Here is a 27,943-nt window from a genome sequence, read left to right as displayed (position 1 = left end):
CCCACTGCTGCATCAAAGGCAGGTTTGGATTTGCCGACAGTATTGAGATCAGCCCCGTCCCCATCTTGTGTTTTTGCTCTCTTTCATCTGCCTACAAACACACACACACACACACACATACACTAAGACTCACTTATGCACAGTCTAGGATACCTATTCTCACTGCCTTTTTTTTACCCAATGTCACATGCACATACCTTCATCTGCCTCTCTTTGAAGTCTCTCTGTCAAACAATTGCAGAGAACTTATAATATAAGCAGCATATTGTAGTCAGCTATTATAATTCCATTCTTCAAACAACAACATCAAACGCTGTTTGATATGGGCATGTTAAAATGACTATTGCTCATGAAAAAAATATTAAAGAGATGTGCAGATGGCGGAACTTAGACATGGAAGCAACTGGTTAATGCTTTACAAGCTTTGCTTTTTTTCTCATATTATAGTTGTTATGTTATGTAATGTTTATGTTTTATTTATTTACCTATGTATTTGAATGTATAATAAGCATTGAATGTAAAATTTACTAGCAGGCAATGTTTTTACTTAGACAGGCGGTTTCCATTGTGCTGAATGATGTAGTAGATGTCCTTGCCAAAGGGAATTTTTTTGCCGGCTAAAAGCTTTTCTCTTTAGTGGTCGAACGATTTGGATTTTTCAGTGGCTGATGCTGTTATCTAAAGAGCAGTGTGGTTATGATGCCAAAATTAATAAAATGTATACAGTATGATATTTAAGCAATATCACACAAACTGAACAGCCTTGATGGTTTTTAGTACAACAGCACAATTGGGAGTGTAATATTGCTTTTAAACATCTGTTCTATAAACATGAAGTTAATACTGAGTGACTTAAATTTCAGACACATTATGGCCAATATTTTGGACAATTTTTATTTTCTCCACAAAAAATAAAATAAAATAAAAAAGATTTTCTCAATCAAAATAAAGCCAAAGCAGGATGAACTATTGTGTGTCGCAGAGTATTTCAAATAAAAAAGTGTCCCAGTGCAGTTATAATAAATATTAGCACTCTCAGAACACCGCTTGGCCTATCAGATTCGATGACTGGAACTAACTGTTGTATAATGAATTTCTTCATATCTTTTGGAAATTATTTTAATTATAAATTGTTGATTAACATACTGGTAAGTAACTTTTTAATTCTGAGCTATGAAGTTGTATTTGTACTCTTGAATGTAACGAGTAAACCTTTTTTTACATAGCACCTTTGAAATGGTCTTTTTAAAGTGCTTTACACAGAACGTACAGTATGTACATAAATGTTCACATTCATACTATACATACGTAGACGTTAGTGTGGCACACATGGTTCATGGCAGTGTTGATGTCTCCCAAGGGCATTTTGGGCAAAGAAAACTGTCTTGGGGAGGGGCAACTCTAATTGTCTGAGGCAAACATCCTGAGTCTCTCCAGGAGAACTCCCTCTACACTCACATAACATGTGCTATATGTGCTTTCATATCAAACAGGAATAGATATGCCATGGATAAAAAGCATCATACTGTATTTACCATTCCCATTTACTGTATGTAGTTATTATTTATTGTTCTCCTTTGTTAATGTGTGCTGGCATAGTTCTGACTGAGAGAAATTAAAAAATAACCTTAATCTGTCATTAATGTTATGCACTCTCTCTTTCTCTCCTTTCTTGCAGGTCTGTATAACTCTGTAGATAGCTGGATGATCGTGCCCAACATCAAGCAGAATCACTACACAGTGCACGGTCTGCAGAGCGGCACTCGTTACATCTTTTTCGTCAAGGCCATCAACCAGGCAGGCAGCCGAAACAGTGAACCTGCTCGCCTCAAAACCAACAGTAAGTCCAGTCCTCATGAGCCGTACAATGCAAGGATCTATAAACCTAGTGGTCAGTCGATACAGGTTTTTTAATAGCTGTTGCCAATGTTGCTGAGAGCAGTGTGGAATGTAGTGCTAAAATGAACATTTATTTACAAAATATCTACTCAAAATTCACTCAAAAATATTTGAAAAATCTCTGTGATTAAATCACTGTAGGTTGTTAGTAGGCATCCAAATTTGACTGGATTATCCAACTGTATCAGCCTGCAAATAACTGTCTGCACTTCCATTGGAAGTCGCCACATTGTGTCACTTCTCATTTGCATAAAGTTGAAGTCTCAAATTTGTCCCATCACCAACAGATACTGTCGCTCATGTTGTTGAAAATCACCAACTTTTAATCGAAATGAATGACTTCTGGTTGCTTTGTTGCTGCAAATCACTGTTTGTGTGAATGTCCCTTAAAACTGAAGTGTGTAACTTTTTTAATGTTGAAATAGTTTCTCCTATCCCAACTTAATATGCAGAGTATACTTCAGTATAAGTAAGCCATTCATAAGTTGATTTCCTCACAAACGGTAAACACTGTGGCACTATAAAAATATATTGAACGTCCCGACTGCACACCAAATATTGGCTTAACCAGCAGTGCAAGTTTGGTGCAGGACTATCTGTTTGTTCAACTGATGGTATATGGGGGGTATTTAGGAAGCTTTTTGAAAACAATGTTTATTTTTGCAGTTCTGTTTGGTACCATTAGTGGTGCAGCAATTACACACTTCTGATTTAATACTGTGCTTCAAGTGTGTTATATGACCTACTCACCTCAAAATAGAAATCTTAACATTGTATTATTGAATATGCATTAACACTTAACTGGTTTTATTATAGTAACATCCAGCCAGTGCATTCTTAAAGTCTTTTCTAACAGTACATTGGGCTTAGCACACCAGTCATCACCTCATCAGCTCTCATATCCAGAGTTCTAGTGTATATGGTGGTCATACGTCAGTTTGAAGGCAGTGTTAATGCAGCAGCTCTGTCATACTCTACCCACTCAATACCTTTATCGGCATTCCATCAGTGGTAGGCATATACAGTATGTTTATATATTATAATACAAAATATAAACATTTATAAGTTGTAACAAAAATGAATTATATTCCCTCACTCCCCTAATGTAGCATATTACAAATTGAATAGAGCTGAAGTGATTATGTACTATTTATTATGAATCTATTTCTGTAAATTCAAGGGTGGTGATGTAGAATTCTGTGCCGAAAATGGTTTCCGTGTCTCACGACATGCTTCTCACTGGTTCTCGCAGTGCTGAAATGACAAATGGTGCAAGTTTAAGAGCTTGAGACCGGTCTGCGAGAGAAAACGTACCTGCTTTGCACATGAGCTGCTCTGTCGAGCCATATCAAACTACAGAGCCATATGTTTTCATTAGTGGAGGTTGTGACTCCACCTGTCTATTTGACGCTGCTGCTAAACCAGACACTTCAGATGCGTCACTAGACTTCAGAATCAGATGAATTGCGTTACAAATGTATACCAACATGTACAACCCCAATTCCGAAAAAGTTGGGACAGTATGAAAAATGCTAATAAAAACAAAAAGGAGTGATTTGTAAATTATATTCACCCTTTGCTATATTGAAAACACTACAACTATACATTATATAGTTTACCTTTTTTTTTTTTTTTTTTTTTAAATCAGATGTAATTTGAAATCAGATGATTGCAACATGCTCCAAAAAATCTGAGACAGGCAATTTAAGACTAATAGCAATTTGACGAGTTGAAATAACAAGGCGATGTGAAAAAGATGTTAAACAGGTGAGGCAATTGTGTCATAATACTGTATAATATATAAGAAGCCTCCAAAAACAGCCTAGTCCTTCAAGAGCCAGGATTGTTCAAGACTTTTAAATTTGCCAACAGATGCTTAAGCAAATAATCCAGCACTTTAAGAACAATGTTCCCCAAAGACAAATTGGAAGGATTTTTGGCATTTCACCCTCTACAGTGCACAATATAGTTAAAAGAATCAAGGAATCTGGTCAAATCTTGGTGCGTTAAGGGCAAGACGAAAACCATTTCTGAATGCACATGATCTCTGATCCCTCAGACGTCACTGTCTTAAAAAACGTCATTCATCTATAATGGATATCATGAACATGGGCTTGGGATTACTTTAGTAAACCTTTGTTAGTCAACACCACTCGCCACTGCATCCACAGATACGAGTTAAGACTTTACGATGCAAAGCAGAAGCCCTATATCAACACTGTCCAGAAGCGCTGCCGACTTCACTGGGCTCGCTCACAGCTTAGATGGATAGTAGAACAGTGGAACTCCATAGAGTCTATATTTCAAAAAGTTTTTGAAAAATAAAGCCGTCGTGTTATCCGGGCCAAAGAGGAAAAGGGCCATCCAAGCTGTTAATAGCGTCACATCCAAAAGCCAGTGTCTGTATGGGCCAGGGGTGTGTCAGTGCAAATGGCATGGGTATCTCGCACATCTGTGAGAACACCATGAAGGCAGAAAGATATGTACAAATTTTGGAGCAACATATACTGTCATCCAGCACTGTCTTTTCCAGGGACATCCCTGCATTTTCCACAACTTCAAACCACATATTGCCTGGATTTAAATTGCATGACTGTGTAAGCAGAGAGTGTGGGTGCTATATTTGGCCTGCCTGCAGTCCTGACCTGTCTCCAACTGAGAATGTGTGGTGCATTATGAAGCACACCATACGGCAACGAAGACCCCATACAATTATGCTGCTAAGGATCTACATAATGGATGAATGGGGGAAATTCCACTTTCTAAACTTAACAAACTTGTGTTTTCAGTGCCCAGATGCTTAATAAGTGTTATTAGAAGAAATGGTGATGTTTCACAGTGATAAACACTCGACTGTCCCAACTTTTATGGAGCGTGATGCAATTATCTGATTTGAAATTACATTAAAAAAAAAAAAAAATCACAGGGTAAAACATTATGTGTAGTTTTAGTGCTTTCAGTATAGCAAAGGGTGAATATAATTTACAAATCACTCATTTTTGTTTTTATTAGCATTTTTCATACTGTCCCAACTTTTTTGGAATTGGGGTTATATAATGGAGAACTGGTATACTCCAAGTCTAGATAAGCGTTATTATGCAAAGAGGAGCTTGATGATAGATTTGATTAAAATGACTGATAAACGCACCCCATTTGTAAACAAATGTCCCCCTCTCAACTAATTTGCTCTCAGCGCCCCCAGGCATCCTTTGAACACCCCCTGGGGGTGGTACTGCTGCTGTTGAGAATCCCGGAGCTAGAGCATTTCATTTTTGGAGTTCCCAAGGGTCAGTCTTTGGTGCTTCATTCAGTTTTCAAATGTTCTGTGACTTTCTAGATAGGATGATCTAGAAGACAAGGCTTTGCACCTTTTTCCATCAGTCGAGAGCTCAAAGAGGTCTTAGTTAGAACTTTGCACTGTGACACTTTGAAGTGCAAAACCCACAATAAGGGTTTTCATATCAAAGCACAAAGCAACAAACAGGAGATGCTGCTGGGATGCAGGATCGAGTCTGGCCTGTGTCATTTGCCAAGCCTATTCCCCCACTCTCTACCAATTTATTTGGTGTCTACTTCTCTCCTGTACTATACAATACAATAACATAAACTCCATAAATAATAAATGAAAAGACATATTAGGGAAAATATAACATTTTGATAATTGCTTTGAAGCTTTCTTTACCTCATCATAAGTCGTGAATAAGGACATGTGTTGCGCATGATGAATGAGCATGTACTGCTCCACACAATCAGTTTCTGTGCTATGATGCGCAGTCAAGTCGAGCGTGTACCTCCTGGAAATTTATATATGGCAGTTTTAGCCACAGAAAGTGGGGGGAAACAGTGACGTTTCAGGAAGTGAAAAAAGCGGGTACTGAATTTATTGCGTGAATAAATTTTTTTACGCGTTAAACAGTCAAATATTAATCGCAGAAATTAACGTGTTCAATTTCCCAGCCATAGTAACAACTACACAAATACATTTTTTTGAATACTAGCTATAATGGAATACTTTCAGCTCTCGTAAAATAAAAATGTTTACTCGCTTGTACTTGGCTCTCTGGGGCTAGATTTTGAATGGCAGTCGCACAAAATAAGCATGTGTCTGCCTGTTTGTTTGTGTGCGCAGTCACACTGTGTTCCTATAGGAGGCCTTTCCTGTTTAATCAGCACTGTCATGGCTGGTGGCCGCACATACAGAGACATATCGCATGACAAGCAGCCCCAAGGGCAACTATGTTTACTTGTTGTTAAAAGATCTCGAAATAATATTTACTCGTCCTGCACAGCGCAGACATCACTCAAACTGTCAAGCCGGTGACCACTCCCTCTCCTGCAAAAAGCTCACAGCACTGCGGCCCGAGAGCAGGAGCCCAGTCAACAGCGTAACCTCACTACACACAGTCAGAAGTTACAGAAAAACACAGCAGTGCTTAGATGGCATATTACTGGAAATTACAAAGTGGCATATGTTTTGCCATTTTTTTTATATTTCTGTATAGCCAGCATAGTATAAATACTGGATAATATTACGTGTTGATAGTTCCTATCTTTGGTGATACTTTACAACATTTATTAAAAACATTATCAAGTGTTACATTACAAAATGCTAAAAGATGTGTTTACTTACAAATACGTAGATAGAAAAGTCCATGAAACTGATTCATATTTTTTTCAAGTTTTAATATATAAATTGATTACTGATCTGTTAAGCATTATATAATGCTTGCTAAGGTCTTATTAATGAAAGTTATTAGAAAGTTGTATATTTTCTAACACTATATATTTCACCCTATTGTTCTCTGAATTGAAAGTGATCTATTTACTGTTCTGAAGGAAAATGCAATAGTCTTTTATGTTCTGGCCCCAGCTGGCACTGTTCATTTTGTAGTTGCTCGGTGAACTTCACATTGTTGTGCTTTACGAATAAATCTTTGAATATATCTGACGCAGGTGTTAGGGTCTGACTGCAGCTGTCGTAATTCAGCAAGTTCTTTTCTCACTCAGCGTTCCTCGTTTTTGCGGTTTTGCTCGCTCAGATATTTTGTCACTTGACAAAATAATAATTTTCAGGTTTATAAGTATTTTTTTTTTTCACAGATTCTTGTCTTTTTCTGGGTTTTTGGCTTTTGTCATGTTGGTATCCACCCAACCCTACACCTTTTCTATATCTAAGTATGTCTTATATTTTTATCTTAATTTATATTTGTACACAACGTGCAATGCAAATTTCTACAATATCTGACCTTTAAAGATGATTTTGTTGATGTATTCTAATGTTTTGATTTAGTGATATTAAATATTTTTATTGCATAAATGAAATAATTTAATTCAGAAGCACGTACATTTTTAAGTAAGCTGACAAAAAAATGTTACAGTGTCATTTCCTATAGTTTGCATAAATAAGCGTAGACAAAGTCCTTACCAGCTTGCTAGTTAGCACAGTTCAGTAACTGTTTAGATACCTGTGTTTAGACACTTTCAGTTTATTCTAGCAGGCAATAATTGTTTCATGTGAATCGTGCTTGTCATAGCCAGTCATCTGTATGCATCTGCATCTCTTTTTATAGTGCCCTCAAAGACATGTTGCAAAATGGCATGACTGTGCACAAGTGTCGAGAATGGCTGCACGTACAGTGATAAGCAGTTCAAAGACAACAGCGGATTAATTTAATTGACTTTCAGCAGCACGTCGCCAGAACCTTTCATATCTGGGTGCAGTAACTCACACTCTGGGCACAGACGATTGGTTTGTAGGAAGAGACAGAGCGGAGCTGATTGTTGTCCTGTGTTGTTAGTCATTACACTAGGGATGGGAAGATTTAGACATGCCAAAGTTAACTGTTGATACTGCAGGGGTGACCTCTGCTTTTCAAGAAATATAAAACTCATAAAATGTCTTCATTTAGCTTATGATTCTCTCTTTCACTCTTACACACACACACACACACACACACACACACACACACACTGCCTTTTATCACAAGCATTCATCTCCTAATTAAACCAAAGAGATAAAAATGACATTGAACAAACTGCATGAATTACAAAGTTACTCAGCTCATCAAACTCATTCCACTGGGTCTCATTGATGCAATTTTCTGATTTCTGATTCTGTTTTCATTGATGATCTTTTCTGACCTCTGCTCCTCAGGCCAGCCTTTCAAACTGGACCCCAAAACGGCCCATAAGAAGCTACGTCTGTCTAATGACTGTCTGACCATGGAGAAAGATGAAAGCTCTCTGAAGAAGAGCCACACTCCAGAGCGCTTCAGCGGGACCGGATCCTATGGTGCAGCTGGTAACATCTTCATTGACAGTGGCTGCCATTATTGGGAGGTTTTACTGGGAGCCTCCACTTGGTAAGTGATTTTAGATGGCATTACATACATGGTTCCCACAATCATGGAAAACCTGGAAATAACAGGGAATCTTTTTAATTGTGTTTTCCAGGCCTTGAAGTCATGGAAATTTATAAAATGAAAGTGTTTTCATGCACTGTCCTACACTGATTATGGCTAATAAGCGACAACATGTAAGGTCATGTAAACGCCTTAAATGGTTTTCTTTTATCTAAAAAAAGTTCATAAACAGTTAAGTAAAAACAGATCGGTGTACGTAGCATTTTGGCCATTACTCTGATTTCACATTGTATGTAAATAGCTTTACCTTTGATAGTTATATCAGCATATTGGTTTGCATGTAAAGGCACTCAGTGATAAGACAAAAATCTGCACACTCCAAAATATTCTCCCATACAATTGTTCATTTGTAGATGGAAAAATCACGGAAATTCATTGGTCCGAAAGTGTGGAAACCCTTCACATAATGAACACTACATGTTTGTAATATACTTTTCTCAACAAGAATCGCCCTTAAGATTAAGCATGTATGGAATTCTATTTCCCTTTTAGGTACGTTATTGGTGTGGCCTACAAGTCAGCGCCCAAAAATGAATGGAGTGGTAAAAACTCGTCGTCTTGGGTTTTCTCACGCTGCAACAACAACTTCCTGGTGCGGCACAACAATAAGGAGTCGCTCGTGGAGGCATCACTGCAGTTGCGCAGGGTGGGGGTGCTGCTGGACTACGACAATAACTCCCTGTCCTTCTACGACGCCATGAACTCCCAGCACATATACACTTTTGATGTTTCCTTCCTGTTGCCGGTGGCTCCCACCTTCATGATCTGGAGTAAGTCACTGATGATCATGTCAGGGCTGCCCGTGCCAGACTTTGTGGATTGCAGCGAGCAGCAAGAAGGCATTTGTCGCCAACAGGAATCACCTTATGTGTCTGGAAAGAAGAGCTGCCACTGAGACATTGGGCAGTGATTATTTCCAGGGCTTGCCCGATGTGTTCCTCAACCTTCCTCTGCCTCCAGTTTGGCAGGTTTACATAGCTGGGGTGAAGCTGCAAGTGCAGCATGGATTAAGGATGTGTAGATGTTGCCGATAGTTTTGGTCACATATAGAAGCGTTATATGACGGCAAGTCCTGTTTTTATGAATTCTCTTAACTAAAACAGTTTAAATTGTAAATTATTTATGACTAATACATTGGTTTGCTTTTTTTGTCAGTGTCAGTGTATCCCTAAAAGCACTTTTTAGAGTTGGAACTTAATGTCCCTCTGTTGAAAAGATTTGCTAATTTTGAGACAGGGCTGGACTTCCTTTTGGATAGAATATAGTAGAGTATATTAGATAAAAAAGGATGCGAATTTGGTGTTTCTACTAAGGGTTACATTTGTTATCTGATTGGTCTATATACTCTTTTCATATTCAGGGAGAATAAGATGATTCTTTAGATGAGATAATAGCATGATATGTATTTCCTCTGTGATTTGTTCTCACTATCTCAGTTTCTGGTTTTGTTTTTTGTGAGAAGCATGAGGCACAAAATCCCCTGCCGTTTTTTTAACATGTATCTTTAATAATTGGTATATTATTATTACTAATGTTCCACACAATTCCATACGTCGATGTGTTATATCATTGACATGTTTTCAACCAAACCATCAAGAACGGAATTTTAAGACAACAGTGAATATTATGCAGATATTTGTCATAGATCCATTCATTCAAAAATATTTAAAAGAAAGATCAACGATCAGCAACAAAAAATGTTTTTGGCTTGGTTTTTCATTTGCAGTTACAAATGAACTTCCTAAACAAATATTACTGCATTCTCCCAGCGTAAAGTATTCTATGCCATCAAGTGCATTTATTTTATACGGCCATAAGAATATAACATTTATGGCTGTTATGAATCTTACATGATCTTCCTGAGTGTTATATTTAGGGCTATAATAAGGACACCCAGAGCTGGGTTGAGATGACGACAATCACTTGTACTCCTGCAGGCAAAAAAATCAAGTGTGTAGCAAGAGATTTTTGCAATAGCATGGTAAACTTGAGATACTTCTTGAAAAAATGGTTTGAATTCATTTGAATGCCAGTTCGGTGTAAATATACAGTACAGATTGGGAAGTGTACAGTACATACTACTGATGCCACTGTCCTGCGGCAGTTTTTGCTTCAGATCAGTGATGTTTCCCTCTTTTCTCAGCTGAATGTTAGTGACTGGTCTGTTTTAGTTACTTTTTATTTTTCTGATTGAAAGTACAGAGCATTTTACCATCAGATTCACTTTGCCTACATTTACACATCTCTTTCCAACACATGCTTTGTTTTCAACAGGCTTTTTTTTTCTTTATGAGTTTCTGAAGAATGTTCAGCTGGAGAGTTCAGGCTTTGTTCATAACACTAAAGGTTATACAAACAGCCGTTTACCTCACTCCTTCCATTGGTTGAACCTCTTTTGTTAGCCTCAATTACAGACATGAAAAATCAGAAATGTTGATTTTCCACTTTTCCACTTTGCTCTTTATAGACTCTCTAAAGAATCTAGCAATAATAAGCCCTCAACAACACACTTCAATAGTCTATGAAGAGTAAGGGGTCGTTCAGACTGTACTCGTTCTTGCAATTAAAAAAAGCTTGATGTAGCGCAACGAATGGAAAATAATTCTCAATATGTGAAGCGGCTCGCCTGTGCAAGATCTGGCCTATTGGTCAAAGATTCCCATCTAATTTATATTTACATAGAAAAACTATTCAAAAATAGTGCAGTAGATGCAAAAACACATTTGGTGTGAACAGCCTCTTGCTGAGGCCTTACTTAGCATTGAGAGTCCTGCCATTTGTAATGGTTTGTGGTGAATAGCTACAATGGGATGGCCTGTTACATGCTACAAGTAGTTTGAGATGGGTTTAAATCTTGGAACCATTTTTTTATTTTTTTGGTCTTGCTGGGTCTCGGGCAGAAAATCATTAGTGGAACATACTTCTCAATTGTCATTTAAAAAATTTTAAACTAGTTTTTTAGACATTTTTAATGAGTTCTACACTGATGAAACAGCAATCAATATGGGAGACATATGGCACAGTCACGTTGAACCATTGTAAGTGTTTTTCCTGTGTAAGAACATCTCCTTATGTCCATTACTGCTCTGTATCTCTCAGTCAGTTACTCACTAGTTCTGCTGTCACTGTCCATCCACTGGCTAGCTGCTACAGCAGCCGCTGTCATGTGTCTTGGCCTGGATGTGTCTTGCTTTTTGGCTAAAAATTACAACCCTCCATGTATGACGGGAAGTCTTCAACATTATCATTTATCATTGATGAAATATCCGTAGGCAAATCTGTTTGAGATTCGCTTTTTTTTTTTTTTTTTTTTTTTTTACATCAGGTCACCAAACATGAAAATGTAAGTCTTTCAGAAGCCAGTGAAGGTGCGGAGCTGGAAGGCAAACCTCACGAGTCTCTCGCAGGGGCTTTTGATCTCTGATCTAGACGACATGTTCAATCAATTTTTTTGAGTGCGCTTCATTGGGTCACTGCATGATGATCTGGCCCAGGCTGAAGCACTTCCTGTGATATTCTCTGCTGTTTATATAAACATTTTTATGGAAAATATCCAGGAAATATAACATTGTTATGGCATATCAGGTTTCCAGATAGCTGCAGTGATTTTCTTTGCATTTAAGACTGTTGTCTGATTAACTAATTGCATTTCCATTTTCAAGTGATTGTTTTTACATCTCTGAAAAAAAGAAAGACATAATAATGAATCCTCTACTTTGATATTTCAGTCTTTATTATGTGCTCAAGCAGCTGTTCATCAACATAACACTCATGTTTCAATAGATAAAACTTAGCAAGAAAAGAATGTAAATCATAGGAGGAAATATATATTATATAAAATTGTATAAAATACAAATATATATATATATATATATATATATATATATATATATATATATATATATATATATATATATATATATATTAACTATTGTTATTTATGTGAGTCCAAATAAAAGTCTGATCCCAAATGTGTTTTGTTGTATCTTTGTCCTATTTTGTGTTTTCCATGGAACATTGTCTTGTAGGAGGAGGTTAGTAATGCCAAATTAGTATACCCAAAAGGTTATGAGCAGAGCGCATAAAAGGAACGCTATTGCACTGGCAGGGCACCCAGTGCCCACAGTCATGTAATAGGGCATTGCCTTTGTTCCTCAGCTGTTATATCTGGCACAAAGAAGAGGCACTTAGGATACATGGCAGAAAGGTCACTTTAATAAGCTTTTTCAGTATAAGCCTGCATAATATAGAATCTCTAGATATGAAAATATCGAAACAAATCCAACCTAAACCTGTATTTTTCTAAATTAAGATTACTACACCTGTGATTACTCTGCTGGGTGACCTTTTTTAAATTGAGATGAAATGACATCCACTAAAATGACTTTGGAACCAGCTGGTTTTCAGTTATTGCAAAAATGGCAAAGAAAAATGTTAGTTCTGGCATCATTTGTTTGCAGATGCCACTTAGTTTGATATTTGGTTATCTAATGCAATTTAATTACATTTTTGAGTGTGGCTTCATGGTCCAAATGCATTTTGGGGCCACTGTAAGGACATTTAAATAGTTGATCAGAATATGGCAAAGAAAGCAGAATAATGTGAGATATTCATAATGAGAATGCAATGGAATCGCTTGTTTCAATGCAATGATTATGATAAATATGACCTTTTATTTGAACAAAAAAAAATTCTATTTTTGAACACGTAATTGAGCTGAGGTTCTTGCAACAGTTTCAGTATGTCTTCGATGCTTTTCGCCCAACTCCCGCTCGAGTACAGTCACAGCGGAGGCTGTATGATTACAGCTCTCTGCAGTAATGTCTCTTATCGCAGACACCATGTGCGAGCATGGAAATCAGGCCCAACTTGGAGAGCTCACCCCACTGTCTCCGATACACCACAACACAAGACCTTAAATTGCTTTGCAAATGCAGCTACAAAGGCTTCAAATTGAAATATTCAGTATTGGTGACTGTGAATGCGTCAGAAAGTCAGCAAAAAAAGATTAAAATGTAGGAATGAAAGCTTCTGGCTGCCATGTGCCAAGTTGTTGCATTGAACGTGTGATTTGTTAAGCTGGCTTAACAAAACGCACAGCAGATCTGCAAGCAGCACAGGCTTAGCTTCACATTGATCGAGAAATAGATCTCAGGTTAATCTTACGCCATGTTGAACAAGGCATTAGATTCTGTTTAGGATTTATTCCTTGAATACACCAAGATGTCCTGTTTAGTCTGTTAGTGAAATTATGTTTTCTGAGACATGCAAAACCATGCTAACCCTTGTAGCATATGTACCTATAATCCCAGACTTCATACCAGGGCTGTTTTGTCCACTTACATGAGATACATGAAACACGCATGTTACTGGATTACTGCGATTATTATTTTTGAAGCAATTTGTAAAATAATAAAACAAAATGCATAAAAACTTTATCAGACTTTAATGTTACTTGGTTTTAATAAATAGTACATTTAAAAAAATATTATAGTATTGGTTGCTTGTTGATAGTACCAAATGTAAGTATGCTGTTCCATTTGCCTTCAGCCTGGAAACCATGTAAACATCAAATGGAAATGGAATTGGACTAAAAAAAATAAATAAAATAAAAAACCCAGAGAAGTCCACCTCACACTGCTGCTCTAGACATACTGCATTTTTATTGTGGTGCAGCTCTCTATCTGTCTTTTATAGATATTAAGGTTCTAGGGTAGATATGATCTGATGGAAACTGCAATGAGCACTTTGAACTGGATAGGAATTTCACACACTTATGAAAAGTTGAGAATTTAAAGTTCCTCTTACATCAAAGCTTCAGCAAGTCTTGTCGATCAGGCTCTTTTGAGGCTTTGATAATGAGCAGTTTTATGTGTAACTGATTGCCAATAGCTAAATGTAGCTAATGTTAATTCCCACCTAGCTTCATCACCTACTCTGCAGTAGAACACCTTCTAATTATAATCTTAATTACACAAGTAATTAGAGGATCCTGAACAACTTGTGAAATCATTTGTCACCTTGTCTTTTAATGTGATGTAAAACAACACTTTAATAAGATCTGCCTGAAAATGCATTTTAGCAAAGCTAAACCTGTCATTCATAAATCAAGCATATATGTCACAATGGCACTTTGTCAGGATTAATTAATACCAAACTGAAGTGTTGTCATTATGTAATTAGGGTCAAAATGTCTTTCAATGACCCTGAAATGGCATTTAAATGCTACAGATAAAGAGAGACACTTCAGTAGACCACATTTAGTGATAGCATCGTAGCACAATACAAAAATAGCCAACATCTAATTATTATTCATAGATATTCATACGTAAAGTGACATAAACTTTAATAATTTATTAAACATAAACCCTTTTACAAATGAACAACTTTAGAGATGTACCAATGTGTACGAAACACGAATACTTTGAGGTTCATAGAACTTTGTATTCATGGACTACATTTGTTGATTTCGTATTTATAATAATTGGAAAATTAGAGAGATTCATTAAAAACGTTTGTTAAAGTTCTAGAATATGTTAAAGGTTTTAAAAATGTTCTGTTTCTGACCAGTCTTCATGGATTATAAAAGATTTGTATGTTTCTAAAGTTGGAGATACGTAAAAGGCTTTACATTTTAAGTGCGGTCAATATGCTGATATTGTACTTTTCAGTGTCTATCCAATCATACAAAAATGTATGTGTAAATGTTACAATTGATTACTTAGGGATTGAGATCACCCTTAAGTATCTCGGACATATCCTCGCCCTCATGACCATGCAATCTCTGAAATCACTTAATTCACCAACTTCTGTTAAAATCCGACAGTATTTTCTCATTGCGTAAGGTATTACCCTAGCAGCATTACTCAGTCGAGTACTGGACTTTTCAGGATTGCGCACAGCTGACTGTAATGAACAGTAAAGCCCATCAGGCTATGGCTGACGGGTTATAAGCAACTGCGACAGCTGCATCTACCTGATGACACTGACACCTTTGTAACATCTCTGAAACAGCCCACTTTAGTTCCATCTGTTCCACACAAAATGATACCACCCTCACCAGCTCTCCTCTATGCTCCAAACACCAGCTGCTACCCAAATAAGAGTTTTTTAAGAGTGTTTTCCCAGAATGCAAACGTACATCTCTGGATGTCTTTTTAAAAGCGTTTTATCTGGAAAGCATCACACTCTGATTGACATCTGCTAAACATTTACAAACATTTACAGATTTACAAACATTGGAATGTTTATAGATTTAGATTTAGAAATCATAAATGTCTCAAACACATCTGCTTAATGTCTTATTGACATCCGAGAGGAAACGTCTTGAAGACATTTAGCAGATGAACAAACAACTTTAAAAGTACATCTTCCAGATGTAACCACACACATCAAAGATATGTCTGTCCTGAGTGATGTACGTACATCTTTTTTTGTGTGATGCTTGTTTCGCACTTCACCTTTAATTAAACAGTCCATATTATCACTGTCCACAATAAATCAAGACAAATCCAGATTCAATATTCACTGTAGTCAATGTACAAATTGGGCAGCCTTATTCAATACAGTTGCCAGTTTCCCTATTTTTTTCGATTCATGTATTATTGATCACATTTCTTCATAACATATGAATGCTATATCTTTCCAATCCAGTCTGCAAGTTGAAATGTATCATACTTTAAGGAGGAGCAAAGGAGGTGTAGCCTAACAGTCTACTGGAAATAACACACTGGGCCAGAGATATAGCATCCAGCCAATTGACTGATGGAGCATCGCCCAAAGTCCTGGGCAATGAGGATCTAAGCAGCCAGTAGATCATTACTTTCCTGGACTCAATCAAGATTAATCTCACAAGGAGCCATCGATCACACCAGCCAACCAAGTATCCCTGAGTGTCAGGGTTTTATGGCAATGTCTGAAAAAGATTAATGAGCCTGCATTTCGTCAACATCTCTACAGGTACAGAACCTGTGAAATGCACTAGGAACTGAGGTTTGGTTGTAGATATCTAACAGATTTATGCTGGATTTGGATTACATTGATATCAGGGTGTTTGATTGCTTTGTCTAGCCCTTTCTTAGTATGTGACCCTCCACGAGTGATCAGTTTGGTTCACCTATACACCTAATACGCCTTAACTAGTATGTGACTTCTTCCTCTGCCAGAATGTTCTGCTTTGTATCGACCAGGGCTGCATTTCCCAAAAGCATTGCAAGCTTAAGTTGATCGTAGAGACCATTGACGGAAATGGTTTCTACGATCTATTTAGGCTTACGATGCTTTTGGGAAACACAGCCTAGGTGGTTTCAGGAGAGAAGAAAAGTTGGAGAGGCTTTTTGCCTCCAAAATGGGGTGGCTACAGCTTCTCAGGGGCAGTTGTGGGGAGTAACGGAATACATGTAACGGGAATACGAATTTAAAATACAAAATATAAGTAACTGTATTCCCCTACAGTTACAGTTTACATCATTGGTATTTAGAATACAGTTACATTCAAAAAATATTTTGATTACTGAAGAGATTATTTTGCATTTTATTGTCATTTGTTTCATTTAATATTTAGTCCTTTCAGATGAAAAACATTTATACATTTAAATGATGTGATCCAAAGTGCATTTGAACAGCGGTGAAACACTTTCTTATGATGTGTCACATTCATACGAGCAGACAAATTATGTAAATTGTCAGCTTTATGCTAAGCTAAAATGCTATTTCTAGCCATTTTACATGTACGTTACCAGGCACGATCATTTTTTTTTTTATCAAAAAAATTCACGTTGGATAATAATTTCCTTTTTTCTAGTAAGACCTTTGATATTAGGGCAAAAATCATATTCTTTATAACAATTTTTGTATTGTTTTCCCGTAAAAATATCTAAAAATCCTTAAAACAAGATCAATTTGATTTATCTTGTTTTAGAAACAACACTGCATAAGATATTTAGGTTTTTCAGAGAATGTATTTTTAACATGTGTATTTTGTCTTACTGTACTGGCAGTTTTTATAGTCAAAACAAGTGAAAAAATCTACCAGTGCTGAAGAAGTAATCCAAAGTATTTACAATACATTACTGACCTTGAGTAATCTAACGGAATACATTACAAATTACATTTTACAGCATGTATTCTGTAATCTGTAGTGGAATACATTTCAAAAGTAACCCTCCCAACCCTGCTAACGGTTGATGCTAACCAGTCAAATTTTGACCCCCTGTCTTGGCCCAAGTCATGACCCATTAGTTGATTTCTTATCAATATATTTTTTTATGTCTTGGTATAGTAGGTGCAGAATTGATGAAAAAAAAAAAAAAAAAACTAAATGTAAACAGCTTGAATTTGGAAGTCTATCACATATTCTCTGCTTGACTTTTCATTGTCTAAATGATTAGACTACTGCAGCTTAACCGTCTCTAATTCAATTAATTATTATGTCTACTTAGACAACACTATTTAAGTGAATTATCCAAAAATAATTCCTGAAAGCAGTAGGGGGAAATACATGCTGTACAGATGCATGCAGATAGCCTTAACCTTCGAGATGTGATCTCTTGGGAGAAAACGATGGTAATTTGAATGTCAGCTGATTAATAAATGAAATAGAGCACCTGAGCTCTTTGATGAAGGAGCATGTGTTCTACGTAAACACCTCTCCAAAAATACCTCTTCATCCTGCTGGAGCTGATTTTCCTCTGTCCTCACTGGTTTTGTCTACCCTTTGATATTTAATCAAATCAGCCTTTCATGTGGATAAGAAAGATTAACTACAGATTTATTCGGGGTGCAGTGTTTACCTAATTAGTTCAGCCGCTCACAATAAACAGGATGATCAACTTTGACTTGCTTCTAGACGTCTGTTTAGAAACTGTTAAGGGATTGAAAGCTTTTCTGGAAAAATCAGCTTGAGGGGCTTGAAGCTTATTACCGCTATGCCCCACGTCCCTGGCCATTTAGAAATCAGAGTTTACCAGTGTTCATTGCTGATTAGTCCTTGTTTCATTTGGGTAAGTGGTTTGGTTTGGTTTGGTCAGGGACTATAGAAGAGTTGTATAACTCTAGTCATTGATCAGCTGTAGGTGCTTGATGTAGGGGGTGCTAATGCTAGCACACAGCTGGAGGCTGCTGTTGTCCTTCGTGTGAGACTCAAGCACATGTTTCTGCTCCTCAGAGGACACAGCTGAAGCAGGATACTGTTGTCTTCCTCAGGCTTCAGTTGCTCTGCACAAAGCTTTCGTGTTGGTGCGCTGTGCCACAGTTCTCTCTGGAGTGAACCGTGAAACAGTTTGCGACCATTGTCTCAGAGGAACATGGTGGGTAAAAGTTTGGAACCGGCTCAGTAGGGGGAACGTTTGTGGTATTTGAATGCCCTTTGCAATGAGCTTGCTATTTCTTCTTCAGTACTTTATATGAAATGTCACACCTCAGTGGATTACTCTCAAAATATTTTGCTCTGTCGTAAGGAGAGAGAAGCTTTTAGAAAACTTTGAGTTGAACAAATAGCTTATAGACTCCTTACAAAAAAGTGCTTTGGGAGTATCATGGTAATATTATGGTATCAGATGGTTATACCATGATAATTTGAAATACAGTATACCATAGCACTGAATGATTTTCACGTTCATTTACCATGATATTTATATGGTACACCAAGATACTTAAAAGAAAACTACTAAGATGTGAAACTTCAAATGCCGTACTTGAGAGGAAATGCAAGTTCACCACAAGGGCATGTCCAAATAACAGGGTATTACCATGGTACCATGTCCAAAAGAACATGGCAATACCATGATGCGTATTGGCACTTTTTTGCTAGTGTGTTGCATTTAAATATGTTACCTCCTTAAATCAATTTTGAAATTACTTATATAAATTTTGTCATGGCTTTCTGTTAACAGAATATAACTTTCTGTGTAAGATTCAGAGGGAAGAGATTTTATTTTATTTTTTATTATTTATTGCACCATGTAACAGGTAGAAAACAGGTTTGCTCTTAGTGGTGGAAATTCATTAGAGATTCATTAGAGGGACCCTAGCTGGGGAGTCAGGGGGCATGTGCTCTGAGTGCTCTGAAAATCAGGAATTGTTAAACACATGTAGAGGTGGATCCTGTTGAAGGGCATTTTCCTTCAAATAAATTTAACTAGTTGAAACAGACTAATCTCATTGTGAATTCGGTGACTGTAGGTCGAAAATTCTTCAGCTAAAGTTGGTCTGTGCTCACTGAAATTCTAAATACTGCCCCCAGTGTTTTTGAACATAAGGGCACAAGTGAGCTCCAGTTTCTGTGTGAAATGTCCACAGAGGGGTGACTAAAGCGAGTTGGTTTTAGTTGTTGATGATGTAATACGGTAAAGAGAAATGCATATTTTATTAACTTTACCCCCAAAACCCAACCCTAAACTCTGCTGTCACTGGAGTAAAAATGTAATCTTAGATTGAAAATGGAACCTCCAAATGGAACTCATCATTGTTTGTGAGCATGATCACTTCCTGGTTCCAACTCAGTACACGAACCCAGGTCTGTGAATCTGCTGACCAAACACGTACTTAAACTGATGCAAAAAAAAAAATTGATGGGAGATGGCGCTTGTCAGTAACTTGGCAGTATGGGGCCGATGTCATTGTACTGTATAATTCGGTACTAACATGTCAATTTGTTTGAATGGGAACTGCATACCCTGTATAAATTAAGTCACCGGACACCCACCCCCCTCACAACCTATTTTTCCTGATTTAACCTTAATGGAAACCTGTCGCTTTCACTATATGCAAGATTGTTTTCCTCAAGGCAAATAGCTTATGCAGTTTTTTCACTGGCTCCCTGCAACTTCTGAGGAACTATGTCAAGTTGAATGTACTGTTATTTTGTTCTATAATAATCTAAAGATAAGAGATGCCTAGTGACCTGGAGATAATCCCCATACTATGATACATCGTCTGTAACACATGTGTAAATCCATTTTTTTTTTTTCTCATTGCACCTTAGGTGAATGTATGTGTATTATGAACCTCAAGTTGTAAACCCTTAGCGGTATGAAAATATCATGTAAATTTAACATGCAAATATTTTTAATTTCATACACTATGTACAGATAACTGTCCTGCCATTATATCAGATGATTATGTGATGTGAAAATTGACTAAATTTATACAGTTTATAGCCATAATCGATGTGATTGCTTGGCCGTTATACTGTATATCTGTACTTACATATACAGTATATATTTATATACATTATACTATATATATATATATATATATATATATATATATATATATATATATATATATATACAGGGTTGGGGAGTAACGAAATACATATAACGGGATTACGTATTTAAAATACAAAATATAAGTAACTGTATTCCCCTACAGTTACAATTTACATCATTGGTAATTAGAATATAGTTACATTCAAAAAGTATTTTGATTACTGAAGAGATTATTTTGCATTTTATTGTCATTTGTTTAATTTAATATTTAGTCCTTTCAGATGGAAAACATTTATACATTTAAATGATGCGATCCAAAGTGCATTTGAACAGCGGTGAAACACTTTCTTATGATGTGTCACATTCATACGAGCAGACAGAGAAAAATGTTTGAAGTAAGTTTGGAGCAGAAGAAATAGAAATAAACAAGTAAATTGTCAGCTTTACGCTAAGCTAAAATGCAATTTCTAGCCATTTTACATGCACGTTACCAGACACGATCATATTTTTTATCAAGAAAATTCATGTTGGATTATAATTTAATTTTTCTAGTAAGACCTTTGATATTAGGGCAAAAATCGTATTCTTGATAATAATTTTTTTGTTGTTTTCCTGTAAAAAATATCTAAAAATCCTTAAAACAAGATCAATTTGATTTATCTTGTTTTAGAAACAACACTGCATAAGATATTTAGGTTTTTCAGAGAATGTATTTTTAACATGTGTATTTTGTCTTACTGTACTGGCAGAGTTTTTATAGTCAAAACAAGTGAAAAAATCTACCAGTGCTGAAGAAGTAATCCAAAGTATTTAGAATATGTTACTGACCTTGAGTAATCTAACGGAATATGTTACAAATTATATTTTACAGCATGTATTCTGTGATCTGTAGTGGAGTACATTTCAAAAGTAACCCTCCCAACCGTGCATATATATATATATATATATATATATACTACTGGTCAAAAGTTTTGAAACACTTACTCATTCTTTATAATAATTTTTTTTCTTCGCATTTTAGAATAATAGTAAAGTCATCAAAACTATGGAATAACATAAATGGAACTATGGGAATTATGTTGTGACTAAACAAAATCCAAAATAAATCAAAACTGTGTTGAATTTTAGCATCTTCAAAGTAGTCACCCTTTGCCTAGAGTCATCAATTTCAAAAACTTTTTTTTTGTTAATAAAATTTTTGTTTTATAATGAAATAAATTAATATGGTGGCACAATTATATTTTTGTCTACAAAACTAATTTCAAACATTTAAGCATACGCCTTCAGATCAAAAGATTTTTAAGATCATGAGAAACATTTCAGCCAAGTGTTTCAAAACTTGATAGATAGTGACCGGTAGTGTGTGTGTGTGTGTGTATATATATATATATATATATATATATATATATATATATATATATATATATATATATATATATATATATATATATACACTATCGGTCAAAAGTTTTTAAACACATGTTATAAAAAAAAAATTTAAAAGAAGTTTTTGAAATGGATGACTTGGACCAAATAATAAAGAAAAGCAGCCAATAAGTGCCCAACATAGATGGGAACTCCTTCAATACTGTTTAAAAAGCATCCCAGGGTGATACCTCAAGAAGTTGGTTGAGAAAATGTCAAGAGTACATGTCTGCAAATTCAAGGCCAAGGGTGACTACTATGAAGATGCTAAAATATAACACAGTTTTGATTTATTTTGGATTGTGTTTAGTCACAATATAGTTCCATTTATGTTATTCTATAGTTTTGATGACTTTACTATTATTCTAAAATGTGAAAAAAAATAAAATAAAAAGAATAAAACAAATTTATAATAAAGAATGAGTAAGTGTTTCAAAACTTTTGACCGGTAGTATACATATATATATATATATATATATATATATATATATATATATATATATATATATATATATACACACACAAACAGTATTTGACAAGGGGCTCTGTGGTCTCAAGTTTGGTATCAGGTACTTTTAGTGCATAGTAGGAGTAAGCAAATTGGGACACAGCCATTGTATCTGTAATTCTGAGCACTGAACTCTGTTTTTAAACCTGTTCTCTGTTTCTGGACTCTTGCCTCTGTTTTTTTAACTGGTTTATCTGTAGTTCATTAAACATCTGCACATAGATCTTAAGCCTGCTCCATTCTCTGATTCATTGCAATAGAGCGCAACAGTGCCCATCCACTTTTTCAGCCATCTGGGTTCCGGAAGTATTTTTCCAATTCATTTCTTCCATAGATTTTTCAAAAAAATCCTCCATTAAAGAATTGTAAAGCATGAACCAAACCAACCAGCGCTGAGGTGAATCGCAATATTACAAACTTTGTTTTAAGGCAAAAAAGTATTTGAAAATCCAACAAAAATACAAAGGTACAAGTCTGTGTATACCGTCTTTCATGAGGGCACGGAGTACAATCCCATGAAGCATTGCAAATGATGTAATCGAATATAAAACTATGGAAATATATACAACTTTTGATTTTAGGTTGTTGATTATAAGTATAGAAACAATATAGTTTACGTTTATTGCAAATTCCAATACAATAAACTACATTCCAATAAACACAAATATTTAAGTAGTTTGAGAGTGCTGGGAGATCGACTTGTTTGCGCCATTTAGTGTATCGTGGGAGTAAGCGGTCACTTACGGTCTTACTTTGCAGGCTTTGTTGGCCATGGTTCTCTGATTGGGGAAGCTTTCTCTGCTGTACCATGGGTAATGTAGTTGTTCAATAGGAATTCCGCTATTAAAGACAATTTTTAAACAATGAAGTTGAAATAACGCAGATGGATAGTTTCATTGGAAGCATATACCATTGATAAACAACCTCGGAGCTCACTGTAGGTCTGTCTCTAAAGGTTTATATGTTAGCGTTGAAAATCAATTAATCTATGGAAGAAATTAATGGGATTTTTACTGCTGGAACCAGACTGTTGAGCTCTATTAGATTGTATCAGTGTAATTAATTTCACTCAAAAAGCCCTCAAAAGAACCACTCTAAATACTTATTGAACAAGTGCTGCATCGCCCCATTAAACTTTTCCTTAATAAGAGAACTACCATGCTTTAGGCTTTAATTTGTATTTTAACATGCCTCCATTACTGGCTAGTTTTATTCCAAGCCATCATTCTTCCTACTCCATTCTGAAATAACCTCACCCATTTCGATTAATCTCTTTTTGTGGCAAATGAAAGATAAAAGAGTGTTTGAAGGAGGAAAAAAAAAAAAAAAAGAGTTAGACCTGAGCTCATGCCCTGGAGATGACTTGTTCTTTCCACCAAACAAGGCCAAACTTATATCCCAGCCTCCTGCTGTTGGCCTGTGCACTCTCTAAAAGGACAAGAACTCTCATGACATTCACAATTAGCCGAAGCAAACAACTCTAATTGACTAGCTTCCACCACAAGAAGCAAGATATGCAGACTTCTCTGGTCTAAGTACTCAAGAATTTTGACTAATTAGATTGTTAGTAGCATGATCTATCGCATCGCATCAAACTGGCAATGGCAAGCAGAATCTCAGACACAGTACTATGAGATCATTTGCATTCATATATATGAACAGCTGAAATGCCTTTTAAAGGCTGAATTTGTGGAGATTATAATAGTGTATGGATGTCTGCATGGATGACAGTGTAAAAGGTTATTTGTTAAAAGTGTCTGTCTACCTCCGCTCTTGTGATAATTATGCGAGAAAAGGCACACTTGTGAGGTTGGGCTAAAAAAAGGTTATGAGCATTCACTCCCTGGCACATTAAAGATGCTTGCCGTCATCACCCTATTATTTCTCGATAATAGCAAATTAAACATGAAAATATGAACTTTATTTGCCTTCTAGAGATTTAATTTGTTTCTCCAGTGTACTAAAATGTCAGTATCCACCTAAGGCATATTCTTACATATTCATAAATAAAAAAATAAAAAAGTCATTTATTGCTTGTTTCTGGTCACAGCAAAATGGTAGTTAAAAGCACATTCCTAGATAGCAATCTCATACTCTTGGAAAGGAAAGTACAGTTGTCCATCAAGCTCCATCTGCAGATCTTCCATTTAGACATGATTGTTTATCTTCCTTATCTCTGCTGTTTGCACACAACTTGGACTTCCCCAGTGATATCTGTTCCAAAGTCCTTTGAATACCTCTACCACCCACTGAGAAAACGGAGTATTAATTTACCTCTTCATACTGCTGTAACATGTTATGTGATATGAAGTGGTTTGTGGGGAAATGTGGGCTGGGAACTGAGGAATAACCAACAAGGAAGTAAAGCAGTTGATGCTTTCCATGGAATAAAGTTCTGTTTGTCTTCATCTAAAATATATTGAATTCTCAACAGGAAAAGCACTTTGATTTAAGCTTTGGTAGAGACCAAGCTTCTTTATCCTCCTAACTTCTAATCTTATTGATTCATAGAGATTGTTGTCAGTCTGAGCTTTGGTCTTTATAGCTGGATGAAGATCCATTTAGATTCGTCTTTCATAGGTATGAAATCTGAGGCTCAGTTATGTACAAATTTATATCTAATAACATACAGAAGAGACATTACAGCTTTCAAATGTAGTAGAGAACTGTTATAATACCGTTCTCTTAAAGGGGTCATGACGTGAGGAATCAAAATTTCCATGCTCTTTCGACATACTGTATAAGAATTCATTGTACTATAAAAACACACTGTAAGCATCAGAACTCAAAACTTCCTTCTCACAGCAAAAAGAGCATTTGTTGAAACCAAGCTGCTGAAATGACTCGTTCTCTACTTCCTCCACATTGTGATGTCAGACTGTTGGAAGACATTTGCATCTGACCACCTCCACAACAACACATCAACGCCTACTTTACCTTATCACTTCAGTAGCCCTGCCCAGTAGTGGTGAGCAGTGAGAGAGCAGATCAGTCAAGAACAGAGAGCCAGTCAGAACAATGGGTGTTTACTGGCAAGTCTTAAAGGAGTAATAGCACCAAAACCAACCATTTCCGACAAAAGGTCAGAATGAGTGTGGAAAATGATCATGTTTTACAAATATATGACTATTTTTTGTGAAAAAACTTTACTAATATTAAACGTTAACCTCAAGTAACATAGTGAAATAATCAAAAAAGGCATGTCATGGACCCTATAAGGAATAAATTGCTTTTTATTAATAGACACATGCTTTGAAATGTCAGGCCACCTAATGAGAGCTCTACTCTGAATTATGTGTGAATCAAGGCTGCTAACAAACACCTAAGGGATCCTAATGTTGGTGAAACAGCTAAACTGAAGGGTTCCAAAGCTGCATTATTATTATAAAATACCTCAAGCACTGCAATTTTAAGTCATCCCAATTGTTCTTCTCTCTCTGCATCCTTTAATATGAGATATGGTCCAGGATTCAGCTCCTATGAGAGGAAGGTGGACTAAGCAGCATTCACAGTAGCAGATTGGGACCACTTTCCTTTAATATCACAATACTGTGTGAGTATTATTGGACTCCCAAGAAACTGGATTAAAGGATTTGAGGGGGAAAAGTGATCTTGCTCCAAGTCCTACAATTTAACCTAGGCTCCCATTAAACACTTGATCAATAAGATAACTGTCATTCAAGGACAAATGTCTGTCATTGATTTGCACCAGAGCTAAAACTATGGGGCAATTTGTGCAGACATGACTTAAAATACCTATTTCAATGATAATATCCACAAAATCCCTTGCGTGGAAGATCTTCACATTATAGGAGTGTCAGAGCTCTGCACTCTGAAATCAATTACATGAAGTTGGAAATTACTTTCTGCCAGTTTCAGCTTATATCTGAATGGCTTGTAAACCCCTTTCTCCTCTTGTCATTGAATAATCTGCCCAGGAGCACACTACAAAACTCCATAAAGTGCACTCTGTTGACCCTGATCATTTACATCTACAATAGCTCTTTTTAAACAGCCCCACTGCAACTTGAAGACTGGGAGGGTGCCGAACCGAGACTCACACCTCAAGGTCTCCTTCATGTCAGGTAATAAAGTGAAATTATGTGTCATGACACCGCTTTCTAACATGTAATTGCTTTAGACCTGCTCACATCATTTCTGATTAAAGTGTCGTACAGGGTGAAGAGGCAAGGGAAAATATGACCGTTTTTCTCTATACACTCACAGTTTCTGTAGAGTACTTTGGAAATGTCCCATTTTACATATTCTTTTCTCTTTTGAAAGAGAGCGGTCATATTATTTAAAGGGATAGTTCACTAAAAAATGAAAAATTCTCTCATCATTTACTCACCCTCATGCCATCCCAGATGTGTATGACTTTCTTTCTTCAGCAGAACACAAATTAAGATTTTAGAAGAATCTTTCCACTCTGTAGGTCCATACAATGCAAGTGAATGGTGATCAGACCTTTGTAGCCCCAAAAATCACATAATGGAAACATAGAAGTAATTCATAAGACTCCAGTAGCTAAATCCATATCTTCAGAAGCAATATAATAGGTATGTGTGAGAAACAGAACAATATTTAAGTCCTTTTTTACCCTAAATCTCAACTTTCACTTTTACTTCTGAAAGTCACGTGGTGCCTGTTTAGTTTCACTTTCACATCTGAAAAAGGACATAAATATTATTCTGTCTCTCACCCACACCTATCATATCACTTCTGAAGATATGGATTTAAACAATGGAGTCATATGGATTACTTTTATGTCTCCTTTATGTGATTTTTGGAGCTACAAAGGTCTGATCACCATCCACTTGTACTGTATGAACCTACAGAGCTGAGATATATATCTAAAAAAAATTGTTTGTGTTCTGCTGAAGAAAGAAAGTCATACACATCTGGGATGGCATGAAAGAATTTTCATTTTTGGGTGAACTATTCCATTAAAGACCACATGAAATGGCTTGATAAGCACATTTTGATTTTCAGTGTTGATGTATTTTCTATTAAAACAGGAAATTTCAATAAGGCGGGACATATCGAAGAGCTCGTCCCCTTTTTTGAAATATCCAATAGCCTTTAGTTTATGTAACAGTCGTGAACCATGATTTGCCACTTGCTGTTGCTAGTCAGAGGCAGGGGCGCATTAATGCACGGGCTTACATGGGCAGAAGCCCAGGGGCCCACAACTCCCAAGGGGGCCCCATTTGTGGCATCAAGCACCCTATTTACATTCGCAGGAGGAGCGCATATAAACACATTCAGCTGGAGATGCTGATATATACACGGAGATGGTACTCAACAGTGAAAGCCATCTGTGTAGCACTTGTTCGTAGAATAACACTCCAGACCCCTCAAACCCCCAGCGTTGGACGACTGACAGGTGACAATGTACCTTAATTCGGCCCTGGTCAGAGGCTGGGAATATTAGCAGGAGAGCATTTAGAGAGCATTTTATAAGACAAACATTTTTTTGA

The 27,943-nt window shown here is 36.4% G+C and overlaps 1 protein-coding gene across 8 annotated transcripts in view; it reads left to right on the top strand.

Annotated features, from left to right (window-relative positions):
- The window catches only part of LOC127418379 (probable E3 ubiquitin-protein ligase MID2), a 163,053-nt gene extending 151,415 nt beyond the window's left edge, over positions 1–11,638 (top strand). For all 8 annotated transcript variants that reach the window (XM_051659020.1, XM_051659019.1, XM_051659018.1 and 5 more), the window contains 3 exons: positions 1,679–1,840; positions 8,054–8,261; positions 8,814–11,638. In XM_051659020.1, coding sequence (XP_051514980.1) covers positions 1,679–1,840; positions 8,054–8,261; positions 8,814–9,216 — 773 coding nt within the window. In that variant the 3' untranslated portion in view covers positions 9,217–11,638. The remainder of the gene's footprint in view (positions 1–1,678; positions 1,841–8,053; positions 8,262–8,813) is intronic.
- Positions 11,639–27,943: the final 16,305 nt, after the last annotated feature.

The sequence above is a fragment of the Myxocyprinus asiaticus genome, chromosome 27 (genome assembly GCF_019703515.2).
Source record: "Myxocyprinus asiaticus isolate MX2 ecotype Aquarium Trade chromosome 27, UBuf_Myxa_2, whole genome shotgun sequence".
Taxonomy (NCBI): domain Eukaryota; kingdom Metazoa; phylum Chordata; class Actinopteri; order Cypriniformes; family Catostomidae; genus Myxocyprinus; species Myxocyprinus asiaticus.
Note: the sequence above shows the minus strand (reverse complement) of the source record. Positions and strands in the feature narration are given on the sequence as shown.